The sequence below is a fragment of the Podarcis bocagei genome (genome assembly GCF_964188305.1).
Source record: "Podarcis bocagei genome assembly, chromosome: 7".
Lineage (NCBI taxonomy): Eukaryota > Metazoa > Chordata > Lepidosauria > Squamata > Lacertidae > Podarcis > Podarcis bocagei.
Window position 1 is genome coordinate 32,470,326 of NC_138132.1, and position 26,725 is coordinate 32,497,050.

At 43.9% G+C, this 26,725-nt stretch overlaps 1 protein-coding gene across 12 annotated transcripts in view; it reads left to right on the plus strand.

Annotated features, from left to right (window-relative positions):
* CSMD2 (CUB and Sushi multiple domains 2) overlaps positions 1-26,725 on the plus strand; it is a 492,033-nt gene that overhangs the window by 418,724 nt on the left and 46,584 nt on the right. For all 12 annotated transcript variants that reach the window (XM_081199993.1, XM_081199989.1, XM_081199994.1 and 9 more), the window contains 11 exons: positions 720-836; positions 3,655-3,864; positions 5,037-5,225; positions 9,245-9,422; positions 9,850-9,995; positions 10,551-10,631; positions 11,761-11,874; positions 12,739-12,927; positions 15,080-15,226; positions 18,993-19,181; positions 26,252-26,437. In XM_081199993.1, the coding sequence (XP_081056119.1) occupies positions 720-836; positions 3,655-3,864; positions 5,037-5,225; positions 9,245-9,422; positions 9,850-9,995; positions 10,551-10,631; positions 11,761-11,874; positions 12,739-12,927; positions 15,080-15,226; positions 18,993-19,181; positions 26,252-26,437 (1,746 nt within the window). The remainder of the gene's footprint in view (positions 1-719; positions 837-3,654; positions 3,865-5,036; positions 5,226-9,244; positions 9,423-9,849; positions 9,996-10,550; positions 10,632-11,760; positions 11,875-12,738; positions 12,928-15,079; positions 15,227-18,992; positions 19,182-26,251; positions 26,438-26,725) is intronic.

The following is a 26,725-nucleotide window of genomic DNA, read 5'->3' on the forward strand; positions in this document are numbered from 1 at the left end:
TCTATTTTAGACTGTGCAAGGGGGGGACCCAAGAGGATTTGCGGAGACTTTCATAGGTGAATGAATATAGAGGAATTAGGAACAGAGAGAGCCCTGAATTTAGGTTTGGGAGATGAAAACTGGACTTTGCAGTTCAGGTGAGAAGGGTTATGGTGGTGGAGCTAAATCTCCCAAAACTAGCCACCTCCCAAAAATGAGTGGTCAAATTGGGAGGGTAGGGGCATTATGCCATATATTCTCTCAGAGGGCTGGATTTTCAGTAATCTGAAGTAAGGTGAAGAAGAAAATAATGTGAAATGGAGATGTTGGGGATTGATCCTGAGACATTCTTCACACAAAGCACGTGTTTCACTGCTGAGCTGGGGTCCCTTTGCCTGTGTCCTCAGGATAAAGGGCAAACAATATTGCAATAGGATTATTTTTAACTGGCAGCCTTGTGCCTGGTGTTGCTGGGGATTCCAAGAAACTAAATGGTGTAGTTTTGGAATTGGTGGTTAAAATCAGTGCTGTTTTAAAAGGTTCAGTCTACCATCTTGATTCCAAATGGAATCCAGTAGTACCCAAAAATATATGAAAACCTGCTCCTTGATCTCAGGAATCATCAAGCAAAATTGTGTTACAATGTCTTAAGATGTTTCCAAGGGTTTTGCAAACAGATAAACAGCTTTCCAAAACGCAGATATTTGTTCCTGGCCACCTTCTTCTTGCTTATCTAACAGCTCAGTGTGGTGGGACCATGGAAGAGATGGAAGGTGTAATTCTGAGTCCCGGCTTCCCAGGAAACTATCCTAGCAACAGCGACTGTACGTGGAGGATATCCCTTCCGGTGGGGTTTGGTAAGAGAGTGCCCTGTGCTGTTCCCATCTCATCAAAAGCCTAATGAATAAATCTATTTGCACTTACTGTTGTTAGGCTGACCTCAGGTTGAACAAGTTTAGGTCTTGTCTACGCAGGGCTTATCCAAGCTGACCTTTTCCACCACTCTTTTCAGGCACAGGTCCCTGCTTAAAAGTGCCATGACTGAGGGTTTTGTGTGGGGGGGGATTTGCACTCAATCAGAGCAAATGTCTATGGGTTTTAATGGGGAAAACTCTGGAGCAAAAAACAACAACGGGGGGTGCTCAGACATGGAGCTTTCAAACACAGGCCATGCCTGGAAAAAGCAGAAGAAAGTAAGGGGAGATAAGCCATAGTCTGAAGTTGTAGAATGGGTTGTACCACTTAAGACAGCAAGTTGGGGGTGCCATTTTAAAATGCTCATCCCTTTATATAAAAACCCTGTGCAAGCAACCGCTGTGCAATTAAAAAATGTATAAATTAAATAATAGAAGAAAATCATGATGGTATGGAGAAATCATTCTAACAATTCTAACCCAGCCTGCCCTGTCTGAATCTATTGAATTTTCTTATGCAGAGAAGCATCCAGAAATGGAATTCTCCACCAGTGGTTTGACATGGTGCAGTCCATTATATCACCTCAGGACTCCTCTACCTTCTTTCTTCTGCATTATGTAGAACTTGATGGCTTAAACCCAACCTTTGCCAGACTGGTTTCCCCCAGATGTTTTGGACTACAGCTGCCATCAGCCTCAGCCAGCACTGTGCTTGCTGATAGGCTCTGTAGTCTAAAACAGTTGGGGAAACCAGGTTGATGAAGGCTGCTTTAACCCCCCCCCCACCTCATTCTTAGAAACTGTCCCCCCTTCCTCATAGTTTCTTTTAAAAATATAGTGGCTATTACATGCTATCCTTTACATGTCATGATCTCTGAAGCTAGAGAAAATCAAATCCGCTCTAAGGGCAGGGCATGCCTTTGTCCCATATAAATCAACTTTTTAGAAACAAAACAAAAAACTCATGATCAGTTAGCCAAATTTGGCTAAACTTAACCATTTTTTAATGAATGTTGTATTTTTTATGTGTCTGTTTACTTGTTTATTTTATTCTTTGGATTTTGTGCCTGTCATTTACCGTAAGGTCCCAGGGCAGGTTGCAAGGAAACCATGGTACAATTTAAAATAAAATAAAACCAATAGTTAATACAACACCAAAACTACAATTAAAAGGAAGAGAATAAAGGTAGTGTCCGAAGCATATATCTCTGCTGTCAAAAGGCCAGGGTAAAGAGGTGCACATGTGTAATAGGAGTGAGTAGGTGACAAATTGTGGTAAAAATAAGAACATTTTTAGTTGGATGCAAAAGTTTCTTATAATTAGCTATCTACAATATGAGCACCAAAAGGGATTGCGCATCCCTGGACCCAACTCCAAATGCTGAGGAAACTCCAGTAATCTTTATTCAAAGTATGCAAAAGATAGGAAGCAGGAAAAGAATATGGAAGTTCAAAGTAAGAGTCTAGTGCAGTGTTGGCCAAACTTGGGTCTCCAGCTGTTTTGGGACTACAGTCCCCATTATCCCTGACTACAGGGTCCTTTTAGCTAGGGATGATGGGAGTTGTAGTCCAAAAACAGCTGGAGGGCCAAGTTTGGCCAAGTGGCTTCCTGGTCTAGTGGCTTCCCTCAATGACAGACTGCCCATACTTGAGGGAGAGCAATCATCAGAGAGGCAGCCTCTCCAGAAACATCTGGTTCCCAGGATCCAAGATGATAATGTTCTCTGACAGTGCTTCCCCTTTCACTCTTTTAACCATAAACCTTTTGGACTTGTGCCAAATATATGTGCCCATATTTTTAACTGTGCTTCCATTACGCTCATCACATTTGCAGATGACACCAATCTGGGAGGGGTAGCTTATGCTGCAGAAGACAGAATCAGGATTCAAAATGACTTTAACAGATTGGAGAACTGGGCACAAGCTAACAAAATGAATTTCAATAGGGACAAATGTAAGGTTCTGCAGTTAGGCAGGAGGAAGCAGCTGCACAAATATAAGATGGGGGACACCTGGCTTGCCACTAGTACATGTGAAAAGGATCTAGGGGTCTTGGTGGACCACAAGCTTAACATGAGTCAATAGTGTGATGCAGCAGCAAAAAAGCGCTAATGCTATTCTAGGCTGCATCAACAGAAGTATAGTGTCTGGTTCAAGGGAAGTAATAGTACCACTCTATTCTGCCTTGGTCAGACCACACCTGGACTACTGTGTCCAGTTCTGGGCACCACAATTTAAGAAAGGATATTGACAAGTTGGAATGTGTGCAGAGGAAGGCAACCAATATGACTAAGGGTCTGGAAACCAAACCTTATAAGGAACTGTTGAAGGAGCTGGGTATGTTTTGGGGATTGCAGCCAACCTTAAAAGCCTTTGTCGAGCCCAGGGATAGTTGAGGAATTTGATCTTTGCAAATCTTTCCAAAGTGAGCTGATCTAAACTGCACTTCCCATACTAACATGCAGATCTGGACATCGCTATCTGTTGAATTTTTGTTACTTTTCTGAATGTTATGACACAGTCCTCATTTCAAAAAAAGTACATTAAAAATGTGTATTGAGAGGCACTTGAAAATAAGTATTTAAATGTGATTTTTTTGCATATTTTAAAAATAACCATTGCAAATTAATGTGGAAATGATCTTAAAGTTAGGCACATGTGAACATGAGAGTGGCCTGCACTCCTAGTTGAGCCACAGTCCACTTTCTGGCTGGGACCCTGGAATATACCTCCTTTCTCCCTCTTTCCCCTTGCCATACAGGTGCCCACCTCCAATTTTTGAACTTTTCCACTGAGCCTAACCATGACTTCGTTGAAATCCGTAATGGGCCGTATGACACCAGCAACATCATCAGCCGGTTTAGCGGGAGTGACCTCCCAGGCTCCCTCCTTTCCACATCCCATGAAACCACCATGTATTTCCACAGCGACCACTCACAGAACAAGCCTGGCTTTAAGGTAGAATACCAAGGTAAGGAGGAGGGAGCCAATGAAGCTGTGCATGATGTAGCCAGATTGCCCTTGAGGCTCCTGGAAAGAGTGCTCAGAATGCGAGAGCCACTTCTCTAATTTTGAAGTCATATCTCGAGGCTTTAATCCAAGCAACTATAAAAGGGTTACACAGTAGCCTGGCATAATCCTAATAGCCAGGGCCTGTTCACCCTGCTGACACAGACAAGTTAATTCACAATGTGTTTTCCTGGAGGGCTTCTGCACTCTGCCTGGGGTTTCAACCTGACCTGAATTTCTTAGATGCTTGGAGACCTCATAATTGTTGCATCAGAGGAATACTCTGTCCCACTGGTCTTTTGTCCAGGCTTTTTCCTGCCGCTCTTATTCTGGTTCTAATTAGAAGCACAGAAAGCTTTGGTGTCTGTCTACAAGTTTTTAGAATTATTGTTGCTCTTTTCTAAAGAGCCACTACCCCAAACAGAAGCCCACGCACACCCCAGAGACTGCAAACTAATTTTTTGACACTGGGAGAGAAAACAGGGGAGTAGAGAGGAAGGGGGAAAGATAATAAGGGGGAGATATATGTGAGCCTATGCAGTTATATGCCCTAAAGCATGGATTTGATTGGGAGTAAGGCCAGGGGATTTAAACCAAAGATAAAAGGTGGGTCTTGAAAAGGGACTTACCGTAGGTTGCAGTCCAAACCTAGGATCTTCCAGGATGAGTGGAGTTTGTAATAAGTGGATCTTCCACTGAACCAGCTATTCAACCAGGGCTATGCCAACTGATGTCCCCCATCCAAGCTCACCAGAGATATACTGCTGTAAGTCCTCCATCCCAGCTCAGTTTAGGCAAGTCTTCAATAAAGGACATTCCAGGGGAATGCCAGGAGTGGGATGGGACAGTGGGGTGAGGAAGGCATTCAGAGGGTACATGCTACAATGGATGACTTACTGTCTTCAGACACACTCAACCGTTCACTGCATTATTAGCAAGGTTTCTTCTAGTGATCTTAGTGAACTACAGAGCCATTGTAAGCGGAAGATGGTCCTTCAGCATCCCTGACACCAGAGACTCCGTGAAATAGACTGTGTGTCCCAGAGTTGCTTGTGCCCCGGATGCCTCTTATGAAGCCATGCTAATAAATGCTTAACTTAAAATATGGCACCTCTTGTCTCATTTGATTTCCAGCTTATGAGCTACAGGAATGTCCTGACCCCGAGCCCTTTGCCAATGGCATTGTGAGAGGAGCCGGTTACAGTGTGGGCCAGTCCATCTCCTTTGAATGTCTCCCTGGCTATCAGCTCATTGGCCACCCGGTATTGACCTGTCAACATGGAACCAATAGAAACTGGGACCACCCATTGCCCAGGTGTGAAGGTATGGCTTTATTGAGTCACTTCCCGGACTTCCGGGTTGGCGCGAACAGCTAATGGCGGATTCCCTCCGAGCTCCGGAGGGAATCGGCTCCGCTGGGGACGGGTCCTGCCGCGACGGCGACGCGGGGACCCTCAAAAACCTCAGGCGCGGATGCCTGAGGACCTGGTGACTCGGTGGGCACCTTAAGCGCCCTCCCCGATTCACGAAGAGCCTTTTTAAAGGCTACGGAGAGGATACGGAGAGTGGCGTGGTGCTGAGAGTAAACCGCTACCCCAGCGGAGCGAAGCCGTGTGCCATGGCTGAAGAGCGCTGACTTGCTTCCTTGAAAATTTGGACTGAAAGAATTACCCGTGAGTAAGACGGATTGGGACTTTAAAAATTCTTCCCTGAATTGGAGACGACCGGGGGGTGTGCTAAAAGGAAGTCCGCCCCCCCCCCTGCAGACGATCTAAGCAACGACATAAGAGCTAAGCTGGAGAGCCTACCCTTGGTGGGGTGAGTTAAAAAGGACACTAACTTTCAAGATTTAGTTAAAGGAAATTTTGTGCTGGAGAGTGGAGTTTTGGAGACCCTCTTTATGTTTTGAACAACCCCCCGTCCCGGGCTCGGGAACGTCCTGCCTTTGTGCCTGCGTAAGAGCTGCGGAGTTTGACAGCTGTCAAAGCTGTCAAACGGGCAGTTTAAAAGCGGAAAAATCACTATTTAAGATCCCTCTGGATTAAGATGAGTTATAATTGAGTTAAAATTGTTGGAAACAAAGTAACAATAACAAGCTAAAGGACTGTTGGAGAAAAGACTAATAAGTAACCAGATTCCCTCTAGGGGGAATTCTGTGAAACTACAATGGATACAATGGCTGTGGATGGAAAGTTACTAGTGGAAATCGAAAGGATGTTTCAATTGGTGGGAACCTTACAAGAGCAGAGCTCAGCCATGAATAAACAACTCAACATTATGACCTTGGGAACAGGCAACTCTGCTGTTTGTATTGAGGACCTGAATGAGAAAGAATCCACAGCTGAATGGGAAACAATGTCTACAGAGGTGGAAGAGACTAAACAAGAAAAAGAGAAAGTAACCTTGGGAAGCAACAATCAAAAGCTGACATCTGTGGAACACAAGCAAGGAGACTCTGGGAACACATCTACCACAAGTCTGCGAAAGATGCAGAAGAAGAAGGAGGAGGTTCTGGGACAATATGTACAGGAACTTAAACTAAAGAAATATGATTGGGGCCTCCTTTTGGACTTTGACTTTGAGGATACAGGCTTTGTGGAAATACTCCAGCAGTTGCTTTCAAAACTCCTTGTGGGAAGAGAATATGTTTTGATGGTGAAAGATCTTTTTCCAGACTCGATGATTGACATAAAGGACAACCAGCGAGACCGGCGGAGAGGGACTGAAAGGGACTTGAAAGCCTCGGACGTGAGGAACCCAGGCTGAGAATCTTGACTTTGGATTTTTATTGGGAAGGGACAAAAACCGGGGATGGGATGGAGGGAAGAGGAGATTCTTAAAAACTCTTAAGACTTTCATGTTTGGTTAATATGACTTTTATTCAAGACAAAATGAAAAATCGATGGAAGAGAACTTAAGTCCAACTTAGGAAAATCAATTATTTTTTATTAGAAAAGAGGCAACAAAATGAATAAGATGGTTAAGAGGAGAAATGCCAACTTGCTGATATAATCTTGGGAATTGGGATGCACGAGGGGGGGGTGGGGGGAAGCCAGGGAACAAGGTTATGAGAAGAGGATCTGCTGAACCTATACATGTTTGTGTCTTGTGTTATTGTTGTGTTTGTATTGTCTTTATAAAAGCGGAAAACCCAATAAAATTTTTTTAAAAAAAAAAATTTTAAAAAAAATATTGAGTCACTTCCCAAAAAGGAAAACACTAAGTAGAATAATAGAAGCATAAGCACACCACCATACCCACCACTCCCGTCCCCCTCTTCCTCCTCCTCCTCCTTCCTAATTGTTTAAACCAATTCATAACCAAGAACCCACACATTGACCACTAATATTGAAACATATGTTGTAGGTATTTTCCCACATTTCTTATGCTATTTTTGTGATATACATATGACATGAGAAAACTTGGTATACTTATTTGTATAACATTATTCTTGTGTATAAAACCCAATTTTAAAAAAAGGAAATTCCTTGAGTGGGCACAAAGGAAGAAAGATATGCCTCTCCCCCTTCGCCAGCAACATTTTATCTCAGTATTTGACTACAAGCAGAGCCCTGCTGGATCAGGCTAGAAGACCATCTAGCCCAAAATCCAATCCTCACACTGGCTGGCTAGACGCCTATGGAAAGCCCAGAAGCAGGACACAAAATATAGCCATCCTGACTATGAGACTTCTGATGTTCAAAGTGTGGAAAAACTGGTTGGTTTAAACTCTGGTTTGTAGAAACAAGCTAGGTCATACCATGGTTTATGATCCCATCTCCTGTTACCAGCCAGAGTTTCAACTAACCAGAGTTTCACCCAATTTGAACAAAACCAAAAATGCTGGTTGTCTTAAAACAGGAAGTGGATCCTTCCAATCTTCTTCTTGTGACCACACTGTGGAGGTGAGAGGAACAGAGAAAACACAAGCATAAAGCTTGCTTCTGCTCATACACGTAACATTAAACTATGGTTTAGCATCAAGTTGGGCCCTACCATTAGGCAGAGTCAGGTGGCAGATGCTGGGAGGGGGGCAGTAGTTGGTAAAGTATTAGAGGGTGAAATTTTGTGTTCCCTTGAGCCTCTAAACTAACCTACTGCTTTCAGGTGTGGTAGAAATTGGCTTTCCAGTCACTGATGTAGAAGCAATATTCATCTGCCATCCCAATTGGCTTCTCTACATGACATGGAGTGGGCACCATCTTGATCTGGCCCTTGGGCAGCAAAATGCCTTGAGCTGACCTCGTTTCACATTACATCTGAAACAAGCCATTATATTTTTCCCCGAGATACGACTGCTGAACCCTTCCCCTCTCCCCTATGAAGGCAGCCTTTCCTCTCCTGATCTCTCTCCCTTCTTCTCCTTTTGGACACCCCCACCTCCATTAGGATGATTAGAGTGGAGTTTTATTGTTCTAAGTGAGCTTTTGCCTTTTCACATTCAATCAGCCATCAAAGTCTGAGCAGAACTAGGAGCCAAGCAGCAGTATAAATAAGGTGGAAGGAACAGGGCTTTGATCACCTTCTTGCTTTGTGCCTTTGACATCCATCTTGCTGTGCTGGAGTAAGTTTAATGACTAACTCCTTGCTGCTCCACTTGCTGAGAGATGGCTTTCCAGCAGTCAAACCCCATGGATTCGGGGATGGCTTGTCAGCACACGCTTCTCAACCACCCAGCCTGGGGGGCTGCCATGATTCCAAAACGCTGGTTTTATGAGCAACACATTCTTCGGACAATCTTTTGATTAAGGAACTTCAAGGAACTGCACAGGGACTTTGTTCCCCTCAGCCACTGGGATGACCATACCTCCCCTGTAAAGTTGGAGTGTCATACCTGGGATGGTGAACTATCCCTAAATATAGGGATATTCTGGGACACCCCTTTAACAAGGTTTAATGTTCTCCCTTCTTATTCATTAGAAGACAGATACAATGAAGCCCAATAACAATAGTGACAGCACTGAAATGGAATCTATCTTGCACCCCCCTTTTTACTGTGGTTTCTCTCAAGGGGCTAGGAAAGGTCTAATCTATCCCATTATACAATCCCTTCCTAGCTGCTCTTTTGATCACTTTGCTTCAGTAAGTCTGCCACAGGGCAAGAGGCAAAGTTTTTGAATATGACTGTTCTTATTAGACGTGATCCTGACTAATGAGTTGAAAGTTCATGGAGAGAAAAGGTAGGTGATGCCGTACCAAAATCAGGCCACTCCTGATTTGGAAGGTTATTTATCTATAGAATTGTAGAGTTGGAAGGGCCCCTGGCCATTGTCTCGTCCAACCCGCTGCGATGCAGGAATTTACTAGACTTCTTTTTCTCTTTCCTGTCAATCAACATGCAGTTCCTTGTGGAGGAAACATCACTGCACACAATGGCACTATCTACTCTCCAGGCTTTCCCAATCAGTATCCCAGTTCCCAGGACTGCACGTGGCTTCTTACGGTGTTGGCTGGATATGGCATCTACCTCAACTTCACCTTGCTGCAAACAGAGCCATATAATGACTTCATCACCGTCTGGTAAGAAGGACATGCGGACTGAGAAAGCCCAACAATGGTAAATCAACTTGAGTAGAGGTCACATGAGTGTGGAAGAGTCAAAACCATGGTTGATGTGTTTCAACAACACAAGGATTTCTGCTTGTGCAGTGGAAACCCACACCCTGCACAAACTCCATGCCCTCCCCAAATCTGCTCTAGAGGTATAGAAGGAGGAAAAGGGCAGGAAGCCTGCATTATTGTGACCCTGCACAGTTACAGTTCCCACATCCTCTTCGAAGGCCCTAAACCTGCTGATAGTCATTCAAACCTGCAATAAATAAGGCATCTGGAGCTTTTGGGTGGGAGGCACAGGGAGCCAGCCTCTGATGCAGAGCATTCTCACTTTAACCCATGCAGTTGCCGTGCACTTGTTTTTTTTCCATTCATCTTTCTTCTTTCTCTTTAGGGATGGTCCTCAGCAGACAGCCCCACAACTGGGTGTTTTTACAGGAAATTCTGCTAAGAAAGCCACCCAAAGCTCTTCCAACCAAGTCCTCCTAAAATTCTACAGCGACGTGGCCAACGGAGGAGTCTTTGCGATTCACTATTACGGTCTGTACAGCTCACTGACATGCTGACATCTGCTATGATATATATGTCTTTTTAAACCATTGCATGCAACATTTGTCGGGCAAAGTGTCATTTACATATTTATTTAAGCATTGATAAGCTGCATTCCTCATTGAAAAGTATCCGCGGCCAGAGCATACGAAAGCCCACCCTTTGCTAAACTTTAGCAGCATGCCCAGTTGTCAGGGATGATGGGAATTATAATGCACCAAACGTCTGAGGGGCACAGGTTTCACATGCCTGGCATGGCTGGTTTCTATAGTGCTACAAACCTACTTTTTTTAAAAAAAGGTTTTGTCCTTGCACAGCAGCAACAACAACAAAAAGACGAAGCAGGTTGCATTTGGAGGTGGGGATGGGTAGGATCTGTCTCAGGTAGGTTAGATGAGATAGATCTTCAGACCTGTGGCTTCTGGTTTCCTGAGACAGATTTAAATGCTCACATTTATTGCCTTTAAACACAAAAGGCACATGCAAGTCCATATAGTTAGCAATCTGGAATTGTGACATATCTTGTTCATTCCCCTCTCTTCTCAGCCTATCAGCTTTCTAGATGCCAACCTCCAACCATGGTCCCCAATGCTGAGATCATCACAGAGAATGAGGATTACAACATAGGTATTGACTGCATGACTTGAATCCCTGGCACTTGCTCTGTGGTGTTTTCTGTATTTTCCTTAACAGAATACAGTTCCCAGGATACTTGGGGGGGGGAGAGACATGGCTGATATATGAGTGTTTTAAATGTACGGGGTGAATGTTGAATGTGTAATTAATTAACTCAGGCTGAGTTGCCTAGTTGCTGTCCTTGGTCCTGCAGACCAAGCTGACAGGTTTTTCAGCATGTCAGGTTGTGCTGAGAGTTGTTAGGCGACTCCATGATAGTGTTTTGCATGCAAAGTAAAAGTGATTTACACATTCGGACCATCCTAGCAAGCCAGGACTCACCCACCTCATTCAGCTGTTGATTTAGAACCAGGCTTGGGGGATGGATCTCCTTCGTTGCAGCAGTGGCGGGATTTGGAAGATAAATGGGCCTCGGGTTGAAGCAAAGTGAGGGGAAACCTCACCAGACAAAGACACAGAGAGCAATGAGGCTTGGCTAGTGAATGTCTGGTTGCCACAGAGAGCTGGAGAAGCCATTGCAAAGTAACTCAATAAATGTTACGTTGCTGCCTTTTGTGGCAGTACTCTCTAAGGGCACAACTCTCTAAGGGCACAACTCTCTAAGGGCACAACTGTGGCACAAGGATTTCTTGCATTAAAAAAGGTGAGGAAGCAATAACGCAGGAGGACTTTTTTGCTTGCAAAAATGCCTATATTAGGCAAAAATGCATGCCAGTATGTGGAGAAATTTGCACTAAAATGCTGGTGAATTTTCATGAGGACTGTTCAGTGGCGTAGCGTGGGTTGTCAGCACCCGGGGCAAGGCAAGTAATTTGCGCCCCCTAACCCGTGGATTTGCACCCCCTAACCCGTGGATTTGCGCCCCCTAACCCTAACCCCCAGATGTTGCGCCCGGTGCGGCCGGCCCCCCCTGCACCCCCCACGCTACGCCACTGGGACTGTTGTGGAAATGTAGAGAACTGAACTTAACACCGTAAAAACTAAGTGAAACCAGAATTTACAGACTTGTCCTTCAGTAAGTCATTCTGTCTAGTTTGACCACAATCTGATTTTCTTCACTGGGGGATTTGCCCCTTCTGCTGTTGAAATTCATTTTGAACTCCCTTGTCTCCTTCCCCAGGTGATATAATTAGGTATCGGTGTCTTCCTGGCTTCACCTTGGTTGGAAATGAGATCCTGACCTGTAGGCTTGGTACTCACCTCCAGTTTGAAGGGCCTCCCCCAACTTGTGAAGGTAAGTCTTTTAGAGGTTACTGTGGCTCTTGGAAGGGCCCTAGGGGAGACAGGAACTACCAGGCAGTAAATGGGGTTTGGTGGATTTTTTTGTTAGTTTTAAAATCTTTTCTAAGTGTACTAAATGCAAAACAAACAACAGCTATATTAAACACATAAAAATATCAAAAGATACAGCAGTTATACAGAAGCTTGATGGAAGAGATTGATGATACCTTAATTACAGTGTTCCTAAAACTTGCAGACTGATAATCTCTTGTGGAAATTAGGAATAAGAAGAAATTTGGTATAATTTTGTACATGATCCTTCCAAAGTAGGAAGGGCCCATGAAGTAGTGATGGGAGAGACATTTGATTCAGATTGCACTAGGGATGAACCTAACTGACTAGCATTTTCTGAAGCAACATGCAAACCAAAATACAGCCATCCTTCAAAATGTGAATTTCTCTGAATTTTGCAGTGCAGTTATTTAGCATAGTAATGTATACAAAGCTGTATATAGCTGGATAAAGTGTGCGTAAAATGGAATATGTACTTTATATATATTTGTGAAAACTAAATACAAAAAAAAAACTTGTGGAAATTGCATTGCAAAATGTATATTAGGCAAAATTGCATACAAAAGGAGAAATCCACACTGAAGTGCTGATGAATTTTCATGAGCATTCCTCCACCCAAATATTTTATTGTTTTCACAACTTGCTTTGCATACAGAATTCTCTTATTCCAGTCTAGGTGGACCAAGAATTTGACTTTCTATGTCCCTATAAGCCCCTTGCAGGTATATTTACTGTCCTGCTGCTGTTTCTTTGTAGCATTGGCACAAAGTGATGTTCTGTGTTTGCTTTCTTTTGCACCAATCAGTTCATTGCCCAATGAATGAGGTCCGCACAGACTCCATGGGAGTGATCCTGAGTCCGACCTTCACAGGCAGCTACCCTCACTTTCAGACTTGCTCTTGGGTGGTCAAGGTGGAGCCAGAATACAACATCACCTTCACTGTCGAGTACTTCTTGAGTGAGAAGCAGTATGATGAGTTTGGCATCTTTGATGGTGAGTCACCAGGATGATTGGGAAATTTTGAGCTGTTCAGGTCATTAAAAGAAAAATAACTTACGAAGTAGAAGGTATACAGCCTTATAAAATCAAAGAATTGTGTTGAGAGAATCGCTGGCAGAGGTGTGTGTTGCCTCTGTGTACTTTCTGATTTACAAGGCAAGCAGGGGTGCTTTGAGTAAGTCTTTCACATTCCTGAGTTGGATTGCACTGTTAACAAGGCATTTCAAGTTGGATCAGGGACTCCCTAAAATCCCATACTGCTCTGTGGACTTGGGTGCCCCCCCCCCACCAAAAAAAGCTACATTTTGAAATTGACTGCTGCATTTTTATTTTTATTTTAAAGCAAAACCAAGCTGACTAAGGAAATGATTGAGTGGGGAGGGAGCAGAGAGTTTGTGAGTGAAGGGCCACCCAGGATGTTTTGCTGCAAGATGCAAAACAGAAAATGCTGCATGCATTCACCTGCTGCTCACATGCATGCATATGCCACAGCCTCCGCATGCACACACATGCAACTCACTCATGGCATGCAGGTGCACAGCAGAAGAGGAGGAGGTGGTGGTGGCGGCTGACAAGTGCAGGAGATGGTAAGTGGCATTCTCAAAGGCTGGATCTGCCCTCTCTCAGCTGCCCAGAGCCTGCTATGCTGAGGCCACTGCTTCACCTTGCCTCATGGGCAGGCTGGCCCTGTGTGTCTTTCATTTTGACATCTAGGTCTAATCTCAGTGAATGGTTTTCCCAAGGCACTCCAATCACAGTGTTCTGGGGGAGGGAATAAAACTGCCATCTAAAATACCCAAGATATTCACCAAAACCCATTGTCTTAGTCATGTCTAAGCAAATGCTACACATAAGCAAAGATCTAACAGGCCTCAGCAAGATTCACAAACCAATTTTCCATCCTTTCTTATGAGCATCTGTGATTACCTCATTTTATTAAGACTAATTCTTAATAAAGATAAATCTCAGTACCAATGTTTGCTATCAACCTAGTAATTCTCTATTGAGACAGCCTTTATGTATATATATATTGGTCAAGCTTTAGTTAGTCCTAGTCTGGGGCTTTTCAGGAAGCATCTGCCATGCCTCCCTTTTCCCCCCTCCTTACTCTTCTAGCTCAGTGAGATCATTTTGCAATACAGCCTTCTTATTTGAAAGTACTCAAAATTGTAAGCACATAAAGCAGCCTTATCCCCATTGGAAGGCCCTCCTGAAACATTCAGTCAATAGTGCTCTTGGTCACATTTCCCCCCTCTTTCTGACATTCCCCAGGCATAAGGTATATACAGTGGTACCTCAGGTTAAGTACTTAATTCGTTCCGGAGGTCCGTACTTAACCTGAAACTGTTCTTAACCTGAAGCACCACTTTAGCTAATGGGGCCTCCTGCTGCCGTCGTGCCGCTGGAGCCCGATTTCTGTACTCATCCTGAAGCAAAGTTCTTAACCTGAAGCACTATTTCTGGGTTAGCGGAGTGTGTAACCTGAAGCGTATGTAACCTGAAGAGTATGTAACCCGAAGTACCACTGCAATGTTTTCCTGTGCCTATGAGCCTACTGTACTTTATGCTATGCACAACATAATCACATCTGTGAAAGTGTGCTGTTTAAATAATAATATTAATAATAATAATCTCCAATTCTGTCACATTCCAGTCCTTTTTCCTCACCAATTTGCTGGGCTTAATCCACTATGCAAATATCATCTAAATTACCAACAATTTTTAGGTTCCCTAAAGAACGTTTGTAGTTCTGCAAAACTTGAGGATCCCCTCAAGCGTGCTGATACCTCCCCCTTGCTTTTCAGTGGCCGGGTTTGGGCTTCAAATTTGTTGGCCCTCACCATATGAGCTTGCTATTAGAAGGAGAAATTAAACTACTTCATGGAGGAAGATGGGTCTATCAATCCGTATTAGCTATGTTAGCTAAGTGAAGCACCCACTTTTGGAGGCTTCCTACTCCTGAATACCAAGTCCTAGAGACAAACAAGAGGAGACAGCTGTTTCATTAGGTACAGTTTCTGAGCTTCAAGAGGCACTGGCTGACGAAGGTTGAAACAAAATGCAGCTAAACTATATGTACCCATGGCTTGATGTGGAAGGGCTTATTATATATTATTATATTTTGTTTGTCTGATCTTTCTTCAAGGTCCTTCAGGCCACAGTCCATTATTGCTGTCCCTAAGTGGGAATTACTCTGCTCCCCTAACAGTAACCAGTTCTGGCAACAGAGTCTATCTCCACTGGTCCTCTGACCACGCCTATAGCAGAAAGGGCTTCAGAATCCGCTATTCAGGTTAGTAAATAGCAGGGATAGAAATGACATGTGTATTGATGCATAAAGTAGTGATAACGAGCTGAGAAATTTATGCTCAGTTTTGTTTGGGGCTTTTTTTTGCAATCTGAAGTTATTAATAGAACTCCAGTATCCTGTTCTCGTGCACAAAAATAGCTCAACCCATTTTCTTTAGCTAAATGATTCCCCATGTAACTGAGACTGCAAATCCTATGCATGCTGTCTTGAATAAACCTCGAGGCTGGATCACTACAATGTGCTCTGTGCAGGGCTGGTTTGGATGCTCCAGCTGGTGCAAAATGCAGTGGCCAGATTGCTGGGAGGGGGCAGTACCTGGCCAATAACATGTTAAAGCATGGGTAGACAAACTAAGGCCCGGGGGCCGGATACAGCCCAATCGCCTTCTAAATCCAGCCGGCAGACGGTCCAGGAATCAGCGTGTTTTTACATGAGTAGAATGTGTCCTGTTATTTAAAATGCATCTCTGGGTTATTTGTGGGGCATAGGAATTCATTCATCGCCCCCCCCCCCGGAAAAAAATATAGTCCAGCCTTCCACAAGGTCTGAGGCACAGTGGACCGGTCCCCTGCTGAAAAAGTTTGCTGACCCCTGTGTTAAAATATCTGCACTGACTGCCCATCTACCACCAAGCCCAGCTTCAAAGCTAGGCATCCCCAAACTCAGCCCTCCAGATGTTTTGGGACTACAATTCCCATCATCCCTGACCACTAGTCCTGTTTAGCTCGGGATGATGGGAGTTGTAGTCCCAAAACATCTGGAGGAACGAGTTTGGGGATGCCTGTTCAAAACCCTTGCATTAATTTACAAATCCCTGAACAACTTAGGTCCAGGGTACCTTTGGGGCCACCTGAACCCTTATATCCCAGCTCAGTCACCTGGATCAAGCCTGACGTAATGTGTTTATGGGATGGGAGCTATTAGTTTGTTTTTATTATTATGTATTTTGTGTTCTCATTTTGTAATTTTATGTTACGAAACACTCTGTGATCTTCAGATGAAGGTCAGCATACAAATTTAATATATATAAAAATAACTCTGAGAATTATAGCTCGTTGGGGGGGATAGGTGGTTTCTCAGCCATTCCCAGTTCCCTGAACAAACTACAGCTCTCAAAATTGTTTGGGGAAAGTCATGGCTTTTTAAAGTGGTTACATGGTGCTTTAAATATGTGGTGTGAGTATGGTCCCACTCTCGTTGTTTACAGGTTATTATAAGCCTGTTGTATATTTTAAGATCCTACATTTTCTTGTTCTCAAACTTGGGGCCACTTTCTGCCTCTTACCCCCCCCCCTTCCTCTGCTTTGAGCCTTTGAGGTGCACAGAAATACTCTGTTTGGGACTCTAAATGGCAGCCAGGAGATGAAAAGTAACACACAGCAATCTCGGAGGAACAAAGCTTCTGTGTTCATTCAGCAACGCAACCAAAACATAATTTCTGCCAATTAAATATTAATTCATTCATTTATGGAATAACAGTATTAACTTATTTATGACACATTTATATGTGTCCCTGTCCCGAGTTTGATTGCTTTTCATTAAGTAATTAAAATATGCTTCATTCCAAGACTGCGTTGTTTAATTTTAAAGGGACTCTTTGCCAAACACCCGGTAATTGCTTTTATACAGGCGGAGTAATTAAACTTCATATGAAACCAAGACCAGTGTAAAAAACACCCACATTGAAAATGTTAATGGTGAAACTAGCTGCTGTTTCTCTTTTGGGAAATCCAATTCCTTTCCTTTCCTTTTTAATTGGCAATTTATCATGGCATTTCACCCATCCCCCACAACACAACACAACACAACACAACACAGAGGCACAAAAGCAAATTCAAGCAGAAATATATTGGATGCCATCTCAGGCCTGTTTATGTTATATAGCCGTGTCTGTTCTAATATTGTCTTTCTAGACTGGGGCTGGGAACATTTATTTCCGTCCAATGGTCACATTCTCTTTGGGGAGCCACATACCATATGTGGGCAAGGTCAAAGGTAAAAAAGGGCACAGCAGCAGATGCACATTGTACAGTAGGCTAGATTCCGTGCACATACACCCTCTCCCAGTAGAAGCTGGTGCATGGATGAAAAAGGGGCTGTGCTCAGCCAACCTCAGGATGCCCTTAACCTGAGTCCCTTCCCTGCCATATTACTTTCAACCAGCCAGGAGGTGGTTCTGCCTGTCAAACACTATTATGCCTCTCTGTCCAAGCAAGCAAGAGGCGTTATCAGAATTCAAGAGCAGATTCCTACCAGGCAAAAGCACTCAAGAAAGGGTGTGAAGGCAGTGAGGGGTCTGGCCTGAGAAGAGAATGTGTGGTGGGGAAGGGCCTGTGGCCTGGACAGAGTCCCTAGGGAAAGATGGAGAGGCTGGAGGATCACATTTGGCCCCTGGGCTTGAGGTTTCCCACCCCTGTTCTAGACCTTTTGCCGGGCACTAGTTGTTGAAGCTAATAACTAAATGCTAGCTAGCAAACCAGTACAATTCTCATTTTCTTCTCCTTCCGCATCCTCTCATTGTGGTGTTTGTTGAAACAAACAATGAAGCCCAAGCTACATGTTACAGGGAGATGTGCTGAGAGAAGTGAAAATCAGAAATCAACTAACTATAATGCGGAAAGATGTATCCCATATTCCACCTCTCTTCATACTCCACACCTTTTCCCTTCCTTACACTGCACCAGCCCAGATTAATCTGGTGGTCTTAACATACACTTTTGACTTCCTTGCTCCACAATGTTCAGCATACATCTCAAGGGTGGGGAATCTTTTTCAGCCCTCGTTCTTCATGGGATGGAGGGATGGGACACGCCAGTGGTAGGTTGGGCCAGGGCAAAAAAAAAAGAAAAAAGAGCAATGTGCAATGAGCTACATTTCAGCCATGCAAAAATCAAAGGTTTCTCCAGACCCACACCAATCTTTCCATCCTCCATCAAGGCATGATACACGAGGCATGATCAGAGTTCAAGGACACATTCCATCCAGGAAAAAGAAGTCACTGAGGGCTAATTAGAGAGGTCTAGAGAGCTGCATTTAGCCCCCAGACCTGACAATCTCCTCTACTGGTACATTTCCCTAACATTTATAATAAATGTTCAGCCACAGTTGTAATTTGTGCTGCCACACTTCCTAACATCATTGCATTGTTGATACAGATGCCAGATATCCACATTATTATTTTTTTACTGGTTTTATGGTTGATACAGTGACTTTAATTGCTTGAATTTAATGGTCTGAGCAGTTGTTAATTTTATTTTTATTACCTCTTGTAAACAAGCTGGGGGTTCCTTTCAGACTGGAGGGTGGGGCAGAAATAAATACATATCCGGATGTGTTGGGCACAGTTCAGTGACAAGCAATCAAGATACTAAAGGGCTTTGAAAACTAAACTAAAGAAATTGTTCTGGACAACACAGTTGTGTGTGTTCCAAGGGTTCAGGGGGTTGTGTGACCACATGAGCTATGCCATTCCCTGCCCCCAAGGCATCCAGTGACCACACCCTCTGCCATCAGCATGTTTGGCAACCATCAAAAGAAGATCTATGTGTGTAAATGTACAGAGACCTTTCACACACCAGCTGAATACATAGGAGGCAGGGCCCAGCCTGTGGTATTTTTTCAGTGCCTGTAGGTGGGGTCATCTGAACCCAGCTTCTGTGTAGCAATATTTATGTATATGTGAGCAAAAGCAATTCATGTTTTTCTCACACTCTTGTGGGTGTGTTTTCTTCCTTTCTCCCTTATCTAGCCCCTTATTGCAGCCTCCCTCCACCTCCTCTCCACGGTTCCATTCTCAGCCACACTGGTTTGCAGCCAGGAAGCACCATCCAGTTCGGTTGTGATGTCGGCTACCGCCTTGTGGGTCACAGCTTTGCGATGTGTTCAAGGCACCCACAGGGTTACTTCCACTGGAATGAAGCCATTCCTCTGTGCCAAGGTAGGCAAGGGAGAAGCTGTGAAATGAACACATTATTTCTATTGTTTATTTAAGCTTATGATTTACCCTGCTCTACATATATTTTTGGAGTGGGGGAAAATGGGCTGTTATATTGCATAAATTAGAGGTCTGAAGCACAAGAATTATCTTTTCGAAGGTGTCCAAAGGTTCACAACCACATCTCTTTTTCTTGGACTTGCAATTCAAGCAAAATGATGGTTTTCACTTTTCATCTTCCCATTTTTTTCTTCTTGTTGCAATATTGTTATTAATATTCTGCTCTTACACTCCAAGTGGCCACCTACCCAGGGGATCCTTCAGATCCACAGCTGCTTAGCTTCAGCACTGATCCAGCCTCAGATGATATGAGACCATTCGCTTTGGCCTACTGTCCCATTTTCTCTGCCACAATTGCTGTGTTTGTGTGTAACACTAAGCCATGTTTTGTTTAAGTTGTGGTTTGTTTAGTCATGGGTTAATAATGAGTTGTCCTAAAGGTGACTAAACAAGACATGGTTTCTTCTCCGAAGCTTGGCTTGTTCTTGCTCCATGCTTTTATAGTTTAATGACCATTTGGGGTGGGGTCGCCAAACAAGCCATGTTTAAGGAAATGTCCTGGGCTCACATGTAACACTAAGCTATAGTTCTTATATAGGTCTTATGAGCCCTGGTTCATAAGCCTCCAACAAACTATGGCTTCAGCTTGTGGTTTGTTGACAGTAAACAAACCATAGTTAAGCTACTGGATAGGGTCCAGATGATCAAACAAATCTTAGTTTAATAAACCATGGTTTGGCTATCTAAACTTAAGGCCAGATGTAAAAACAACAACAACAACCAGGAGACAGGAGAGTGATATTTTTCAAGGCTGTCCCAAGTTCTCACCAGTCCCTCAAGTTACAATCCCAATCTAAAGCAAATTTGGGTTGTTTTCCTCACATGAAACATTTTGAGAGAAGCCCCCCAAAAGGAGCAACTAGCCTAATGGAATTTTCCAGGAGGAAAAAAGATCCAACCACCTCTCAGTCATCCGCAGCTTCCCCCGGCCCCCTAAATGGGAGTCAAAGTGAATTTGAAAGTTTCTCCTTGAGCAAAATCTACAGGGAAGTTCAAGGGAATTCAAAAAGAGTTTCTGCTAGATCAGCAAAATCCATTGTCACACAAGAACAACTGGATTATCAGATCTTTAATCAAGTGTTTCTGACTAAACATCCACCAGTAGTCTAAGTAGGGCATCGCTGCAAGAATCTTACAGTACCTCCTTCTCACTGAAAAAGAAGAGAGCCCAGTCTAACAGAAGTGGGATGAAAGCAGCTAGTTTTGAGTAGAGCAGCAGAACTGGGTGGTGCGGCCTACTCAGCACTAGGCTGGGGTTACCATGGTAACTGCAACTCTTTCAAATCCCACTGGGAGCGACATGTTAAAAAAAACCACCGGTGCGAGCACATCTCCACCTGTGAAAGCAGGAATTAATTATCAGTGTCTTCTGAAATGAAGAGCCAGCTGATTTTTAGCTGCCGGAACCCAGGGCAGCCAAGTGATAATGTGCAGCAATTATCATCCCACCATCCCCAAAGCACTGACTGCCCTGAAAGGGCATATTCCATTGAATAATGCCAGCTCCTGAGACGTTATAAAAAGATTTTTTTAAAAAATCAAGTGGCAACGTGTGCCGCTTTTGGGGAATGAAGAAAGTTCCAGCTGAGCTTCCTACAGCTATAGTTCATACAGCAGCACATGAAATATTAGAGAGAAAATTATTATTATTATTATTATTATTATTATTATTATTATTATTATTATTATTATTATCATGTCAAGTTGTTGCCAGTGGTCACTTTTGCTGCTTACTGAAAACTCTTTCCAGGTTTCTCTGGACTTGTGATTTACCTTGGCAGTTTTGCTGTGAAGTGTGTATTTCACTGTCACAGCACAGTAAAGTCACAAGGCATTGCATTTGGTTGTGGCTAAATGATCTACATGTAAGGAAGTGCTTGGGATTTGATGTGAGTGAATGCGCTGTCTTGGTGGAAGGAAGGAAGGAAGGAAGGAAGGAAGGAAGGAAGGAAGGAAGGAAGGAAGGAAGGAAGGAAGGAACTTGCTTTCTTGCCAACTTGCTTTCTGGGGTAGCCATGGAGGAAAAAAGTCCCTTTCCCCAGAACCAGCATGAAAACACAGATGGACTACTATCCCTCTTCCAAGGAGGACTGAGTTTCCCCTCTGCCATAGCCAGCATGCTGGCTACTAGCCTCTTGGTGGGCTAGTAATTTGCAGGCTTCTTTCCAAGTCTCTATCAATTGCTACATTTAAAAAACCATTTCAAAATATGTATTTAAATATGTATTTTCTCTCAAAATACGTATTTATATGTGATGGGCTTCTTCTTCTTCTTTGGCGATCACTCATAGCCGAGTAAGATTGCCTTCCATAAACACCGTTTTAACAATGAGTCCATAAGTGACTGTGGAGGCCAAATCTGGATCCACATGTCCTTCCACAGTGGGGACCCAAGGCAACTACTCTATTCTGATGGGCCTCAGCCTCCCCAGAGCCTGAAGCCTTCCATCATATCTGACCATTGGCCATGCTGACTGGGGCTGGTGGAAGTTGGAATCCAACAACCTCTGGAGGGCTCCAGGTTTGAAAGCAGGTTGATGTAGCCCAAGGAACAAATAGACACCACTTGCCATGGAATATAAATTCATGCACTCTCAGTGTTGAATAGACAGACACCATTCCCATTTTTCTTTTGAGAGTCAATGTGCTTCATTCTGGTGTGGAGTAGGATCAGTGAGGGCTGAGCTCCTTGGCTCCATGGAGCCTGAATTATCTATTTAACCCACACTTGGTTTGAAATGAGCCAAGAGGAGCTGCCTGCCGCCAGCCAGCCCACTTACCCTCCCCAGCAGTTCTCTAGATGCTTGTGTGCTCTTGCACATGGAAAAGTAGTTGAAACATGAAAAACATAGAAGCCAGTTCCTCCTGGCTCAACAACCTTCTCTGTTTGTGGGTTGTTGATTTGTTTGTTTTGTTGTTGTTGTTGTTGTTGTTGTTGTTGTTGTTGTTGTTGTTGTTGTTGTTGTGTTTGCTAGTGGCTTATTGGCACTTTCAAATCTGTGTCCTGATTCCTGATTCATTTCCTTAGCACATCACAGTTAAAAATACCACTATGCCAGCAGGTGTCTCCCAGTTGAAGACTGTAGGATCTCTTTCCGAGGAAAATACCCACTCTAGCTTCTCCCCTCAAAAAGCCATATATTTTGGTCTGCTTTTACATCACTCCTGGAGAGCAGTACTCTCTGCTGGGTATTGTGGAGGAGCAGATGGGAAATTTATTACCATCCTGAAAAACCAGGTTTCTCTGCTGCATGTAAACAAAGACTCATCATACCACATTCTGCCAAATTTTGCAAACTGGGATGTCATTTTGATGCCAAAGGGGTGCCTCCACCTTCTCTGATGAACTAGTAGCAGAGTCCATTTCTGCCTGACCATCTGTGGTAGAAGTGAAGTCAAGGGCTGCCTTTAGTGGCTTAATGAAATTTTTGGTGAGCTGCAGCTGGTCTGGACAGGCCTGCGCTCAGACTAACTAGGTTGTATATTGACATAGAATTAGTGGAGATCATCCAACTGGAAGCTATGCAGGGCAATAGAAGCAAGCATGCCAGATGTTAAAAGATGGTTAATTAAAGTGTAGAGTATCACAGTTATGGAGCAGATAACTCAAGAGGGGCCAAAATGTCTGCAGTCAAGTAAAATTGTGATCATTCATTCTGACTTTTGGTGGGGTGGGGGAGCGGGGAATGGTTTGGAATTCAGATTTCAGAACACCGTTGCTGGGGTTTTTTAAAAAAAGAAAAGAAAGAGCATTTGGGCTGCTGTAACAACTTGAAAAAAGTCTTTATTATAACAAACTAATAGCATTCTCATTCTCTCTCTCTCTCTCTCTCTATATATATATATATATATATAATGCACCACAATATTTATACCATTTATATATCTAAAGCATTTTACCTTTGCTCTTAAGGTGAAAATGTGCTTTCCAAAGCCACTTACAAATATCAGTGATAAGACAGCCCATGCCCTCAGGGACTGGAAGGGAGGAGGAAAAAAGGGGGGGAAGGGGGGGAGAGAAGACAAAGCAAGCTCAGGCACTAGTTCCTAGTTATGAAGTTCAAGCTGAGAGACCAAGCTGAGCATCATCATCCTGATAGTTTTGCACTATGGTTTCATGTATGTATATTAAACAGCATACACAAATACCTGGGCTGTCCACTTATACAGATATTTGCATGTAGTGTTCAACACCTGCATAACTTATGTACAGAAAGGAATAAGGGTGTGTGTTGATGGCCCCTGACTTAGAATCATAGAATAGAATCACAGAATCACAGAGTTGGAATAGACCACAAGGGCCATCGAGTCCAACCCCCTGCCAAGCAGGAAACACCATCAGAGCACTCCTGACATATGGTTGTCAAGCCTCTGCTTAAAGACCTCCAAAGAAGGAGACTCCACCACACTCCTTGGCAGCAAATTCCACTGTCGAACAGCTCTTACTGTCAGGAAGTTCTTCCTAATGTTTAGGTGGAATCTTCTTTCTTGTAGTTTGGATCCATTGCTCCGTGTCCGCTTCTCTGGAGCAGCAGAAAACAACCTTTCTCCCCCCTCTATATGACATCCTTTTATATATTTGAACATGGCTATCATATCACCCCTTAACCTCCTCTTCTCCAGGCTAAACATGCCCAGCTCCCTTAGCCGTTCCTCATAAGGCATCATTTCCAGTGACTTTGGCCAGTGTTGTTAGGGATGGGGGATCGTTCCCACTGACTTTGGCCAGTGTTGTTAGGGATGGGGGAGAAATTTGATACAGTTTGCATTTAAAAGCTTCTCTAATCCACGCCAGTCTGCTGCCCTTGCATGAATAACAAAGTGGTCTGCTGCAATTTGGGCTTCAAGCTTTGACTGAGGGATGCTGAGCTGGAGAATATATGTTCTAAGTCTGGGTTCAGGTACAGCCACACACACCCTCATCCGGCCCTGACACTAGTATTTCCTTGATTTATACGGATGGGGCAAATTCCCCTCTGACTCCTGAGCAGATGGGCTGAGGGACAGCATAAGCTGTCTACTGTGTGAGCTCTGAGCAGATATTTCAGAACATAGAAAGCTGCCATATGCTGAGTCTGACCACTGGTCCAACTAGCTCAGAATTGTCTACACTAACCTTTCCATGGTTTCAGGCAAGACGTGCCCTTGGGTATTGAACCTAAGACCTTCTGCATGCAAAACAGATGCTGTAACACTGAGCTACAGCCCTTTGCCTGGGCCAGCTCCACAGTTGTCCTGCCCTGCAATCGGAAAATGGCCCTCATGTTTTGCATGGACAGGATGTACAAAATGAGTATCTAAAAAAGAGAGAGAGAAGAGTCTGTGTGCAGAAGTCCAGAAGAATCAGGCAGAAAAGTTATTTGAAAGAAAAGAAAAGGAATAGACTGTATGGGGAGGTGGGGATAAGCTGCATACCAGGCCCTCCTGATTGTTTTGATCAGATAACACCTGAAGGTTAAAGAGATTACAGCACTGAAGCTGGAAGGGGCAAGGATTCCCAGGCGCCTGTTGCTGTGCTTGCTGCTGTTCCTGCTGCTGCTGTGTGAAATTGGTATTCATCACAAGCAGCCGTCTAGACGCCTGGCCTTGCCAAAGGATTTGCTGAGCTCCTTAGTGGCTCAGATGACATGCACACAATTATCATTGCAAAGCCAGAATGCGACTGATGACCCTTGTGCTGGCCAGTGAGATCCGTTTGTGCAGGCCTCTTTTTTCCCCCTTATCCCAGCTGCCACTTCATTACATCCTAAGTTTAAACAGCTCTCATTCTCCTTATGCCAAGGAAGAGTGGGGCATTTGGCACTGTTTCAAGTGGATGGGGAGGTTCTAGGGGCCCCACTGTAGGGAATGAGACCCCAGGGGTGAAAAAACTGGGCTTTATTTCAACCTGGTCAGAGACGCAGTTTGGCACACATACACATGCATGCATTTGTGTACACATGTACACAGCCTGGGAACCTCAATGCCACTCATCTGGAGGTTTAATCCAGGGCAAAAAAAAACAACCCCCAGCTATCATCCCTCACCCCCATAGTTATGGCACTGTGAGATCCTTACAGTGTACTTTGTGTCATTTGCTACCTATATGACACTCCCTACCGAGGCGCTTATGAGAATTCTTCCCCAGATGTCCATTCCTGTCTACTGCCTGTTGTCCATTTGAACTTGGTCTGGATTTTTGTGTCATGCGCTTGAACTCTCTCTTTTGCCTTCATTTGCCTTTGAGACCAGATACTTAAGCATCATACAACCGGGTGTAGTTCTGCCAACGCCACTTCCAGATCTGGAATAGGACAGATCTCCTTTCACTTCATTTTGGGCATTTGGATGTGGGTTGGGGGGGGGGCAGGGGAAACCCACAAAGCAAAATAAAAGAATGGGGCAAAATGATTTGGGCAGCAATAGGACTAGGGTGGGAATTAATTTCAGCTTGTTTTTACAGGTGGACCTACTTAATTCATACTTTCCTTGTTTAAAGGGAGAGACTTGTAATTATGGAGAGTTCCTTTTTTCCTTTCGAAAAAGAAAAGAAGAAAGAAAAACTAAAGAAGCTCATTCTGCACTGCAGCTGCAAGTTCCTTCTTCCCCCGACTCCCCAAATTGTTTCATGGTTGAATCATGACCAACACAGCTGCCCCCTAATTTTTATTTGCCTGCAAATAAGGTGCTGAAGCGGGGCCAGCTGTTTCAGACCCCACCCCTTTCTTTGGAACTGCTTAATCATTGGTCAAAGTTGTTGGGGAGGCAAGGAGAAGGAGTGGATTACCTCTACCACTTGCATTGATCTATATTTTTATTCCAAATTTTGCAATCATAGCATTGCTGCTTCATGTGCTTCTGGGGTGGGAGGTTGTGGATAGGCAAGAAGGGCTACTTTTGGAATAATCCAATTAGAGAAGCAAAAAACTCACGTAAGGTGCAAATGATGGCACACCTCACCATTTCCTTCCCAGCCCTCTCCTGCGGAGTTCCCAAAGCGCCAAAGAATGGGGTCGTTTTTGGCAAGGAATATACAGTGGGCACCAAAGCAGTCTTCCAGTGCAAGCAGGGTTTCCACCTTCAAGCCCAGGAAACATCCAGCATTGAGTGCCTGACAAACGGGCAGTGGAGTAATGGCAATAACCCTCTTCCATGCGTGGGTAAGTCTCCTTTTATGTAATGTTTCCCTTTTGAGAGTTATATGTTTGTTGAACTAAACATCTGGCATTATTTAAGAAGAATACAAGAGCTCTGCTGAATCAGACAAATGGTCTGTGTAGTTCAACATTCTGTTTCCATCAATGGCCAGTCATTCCTTTGGGAGACTTGAAGAAGGACATGAAAGCATAAACCTTCCTTTGTAGTCTGTTCCTATCATCTGATGCTCAAGAATAAGGAGATTCCCTTTTCAGTTTGCACAGCTAATTACCTCTGATAGACCTACCCTT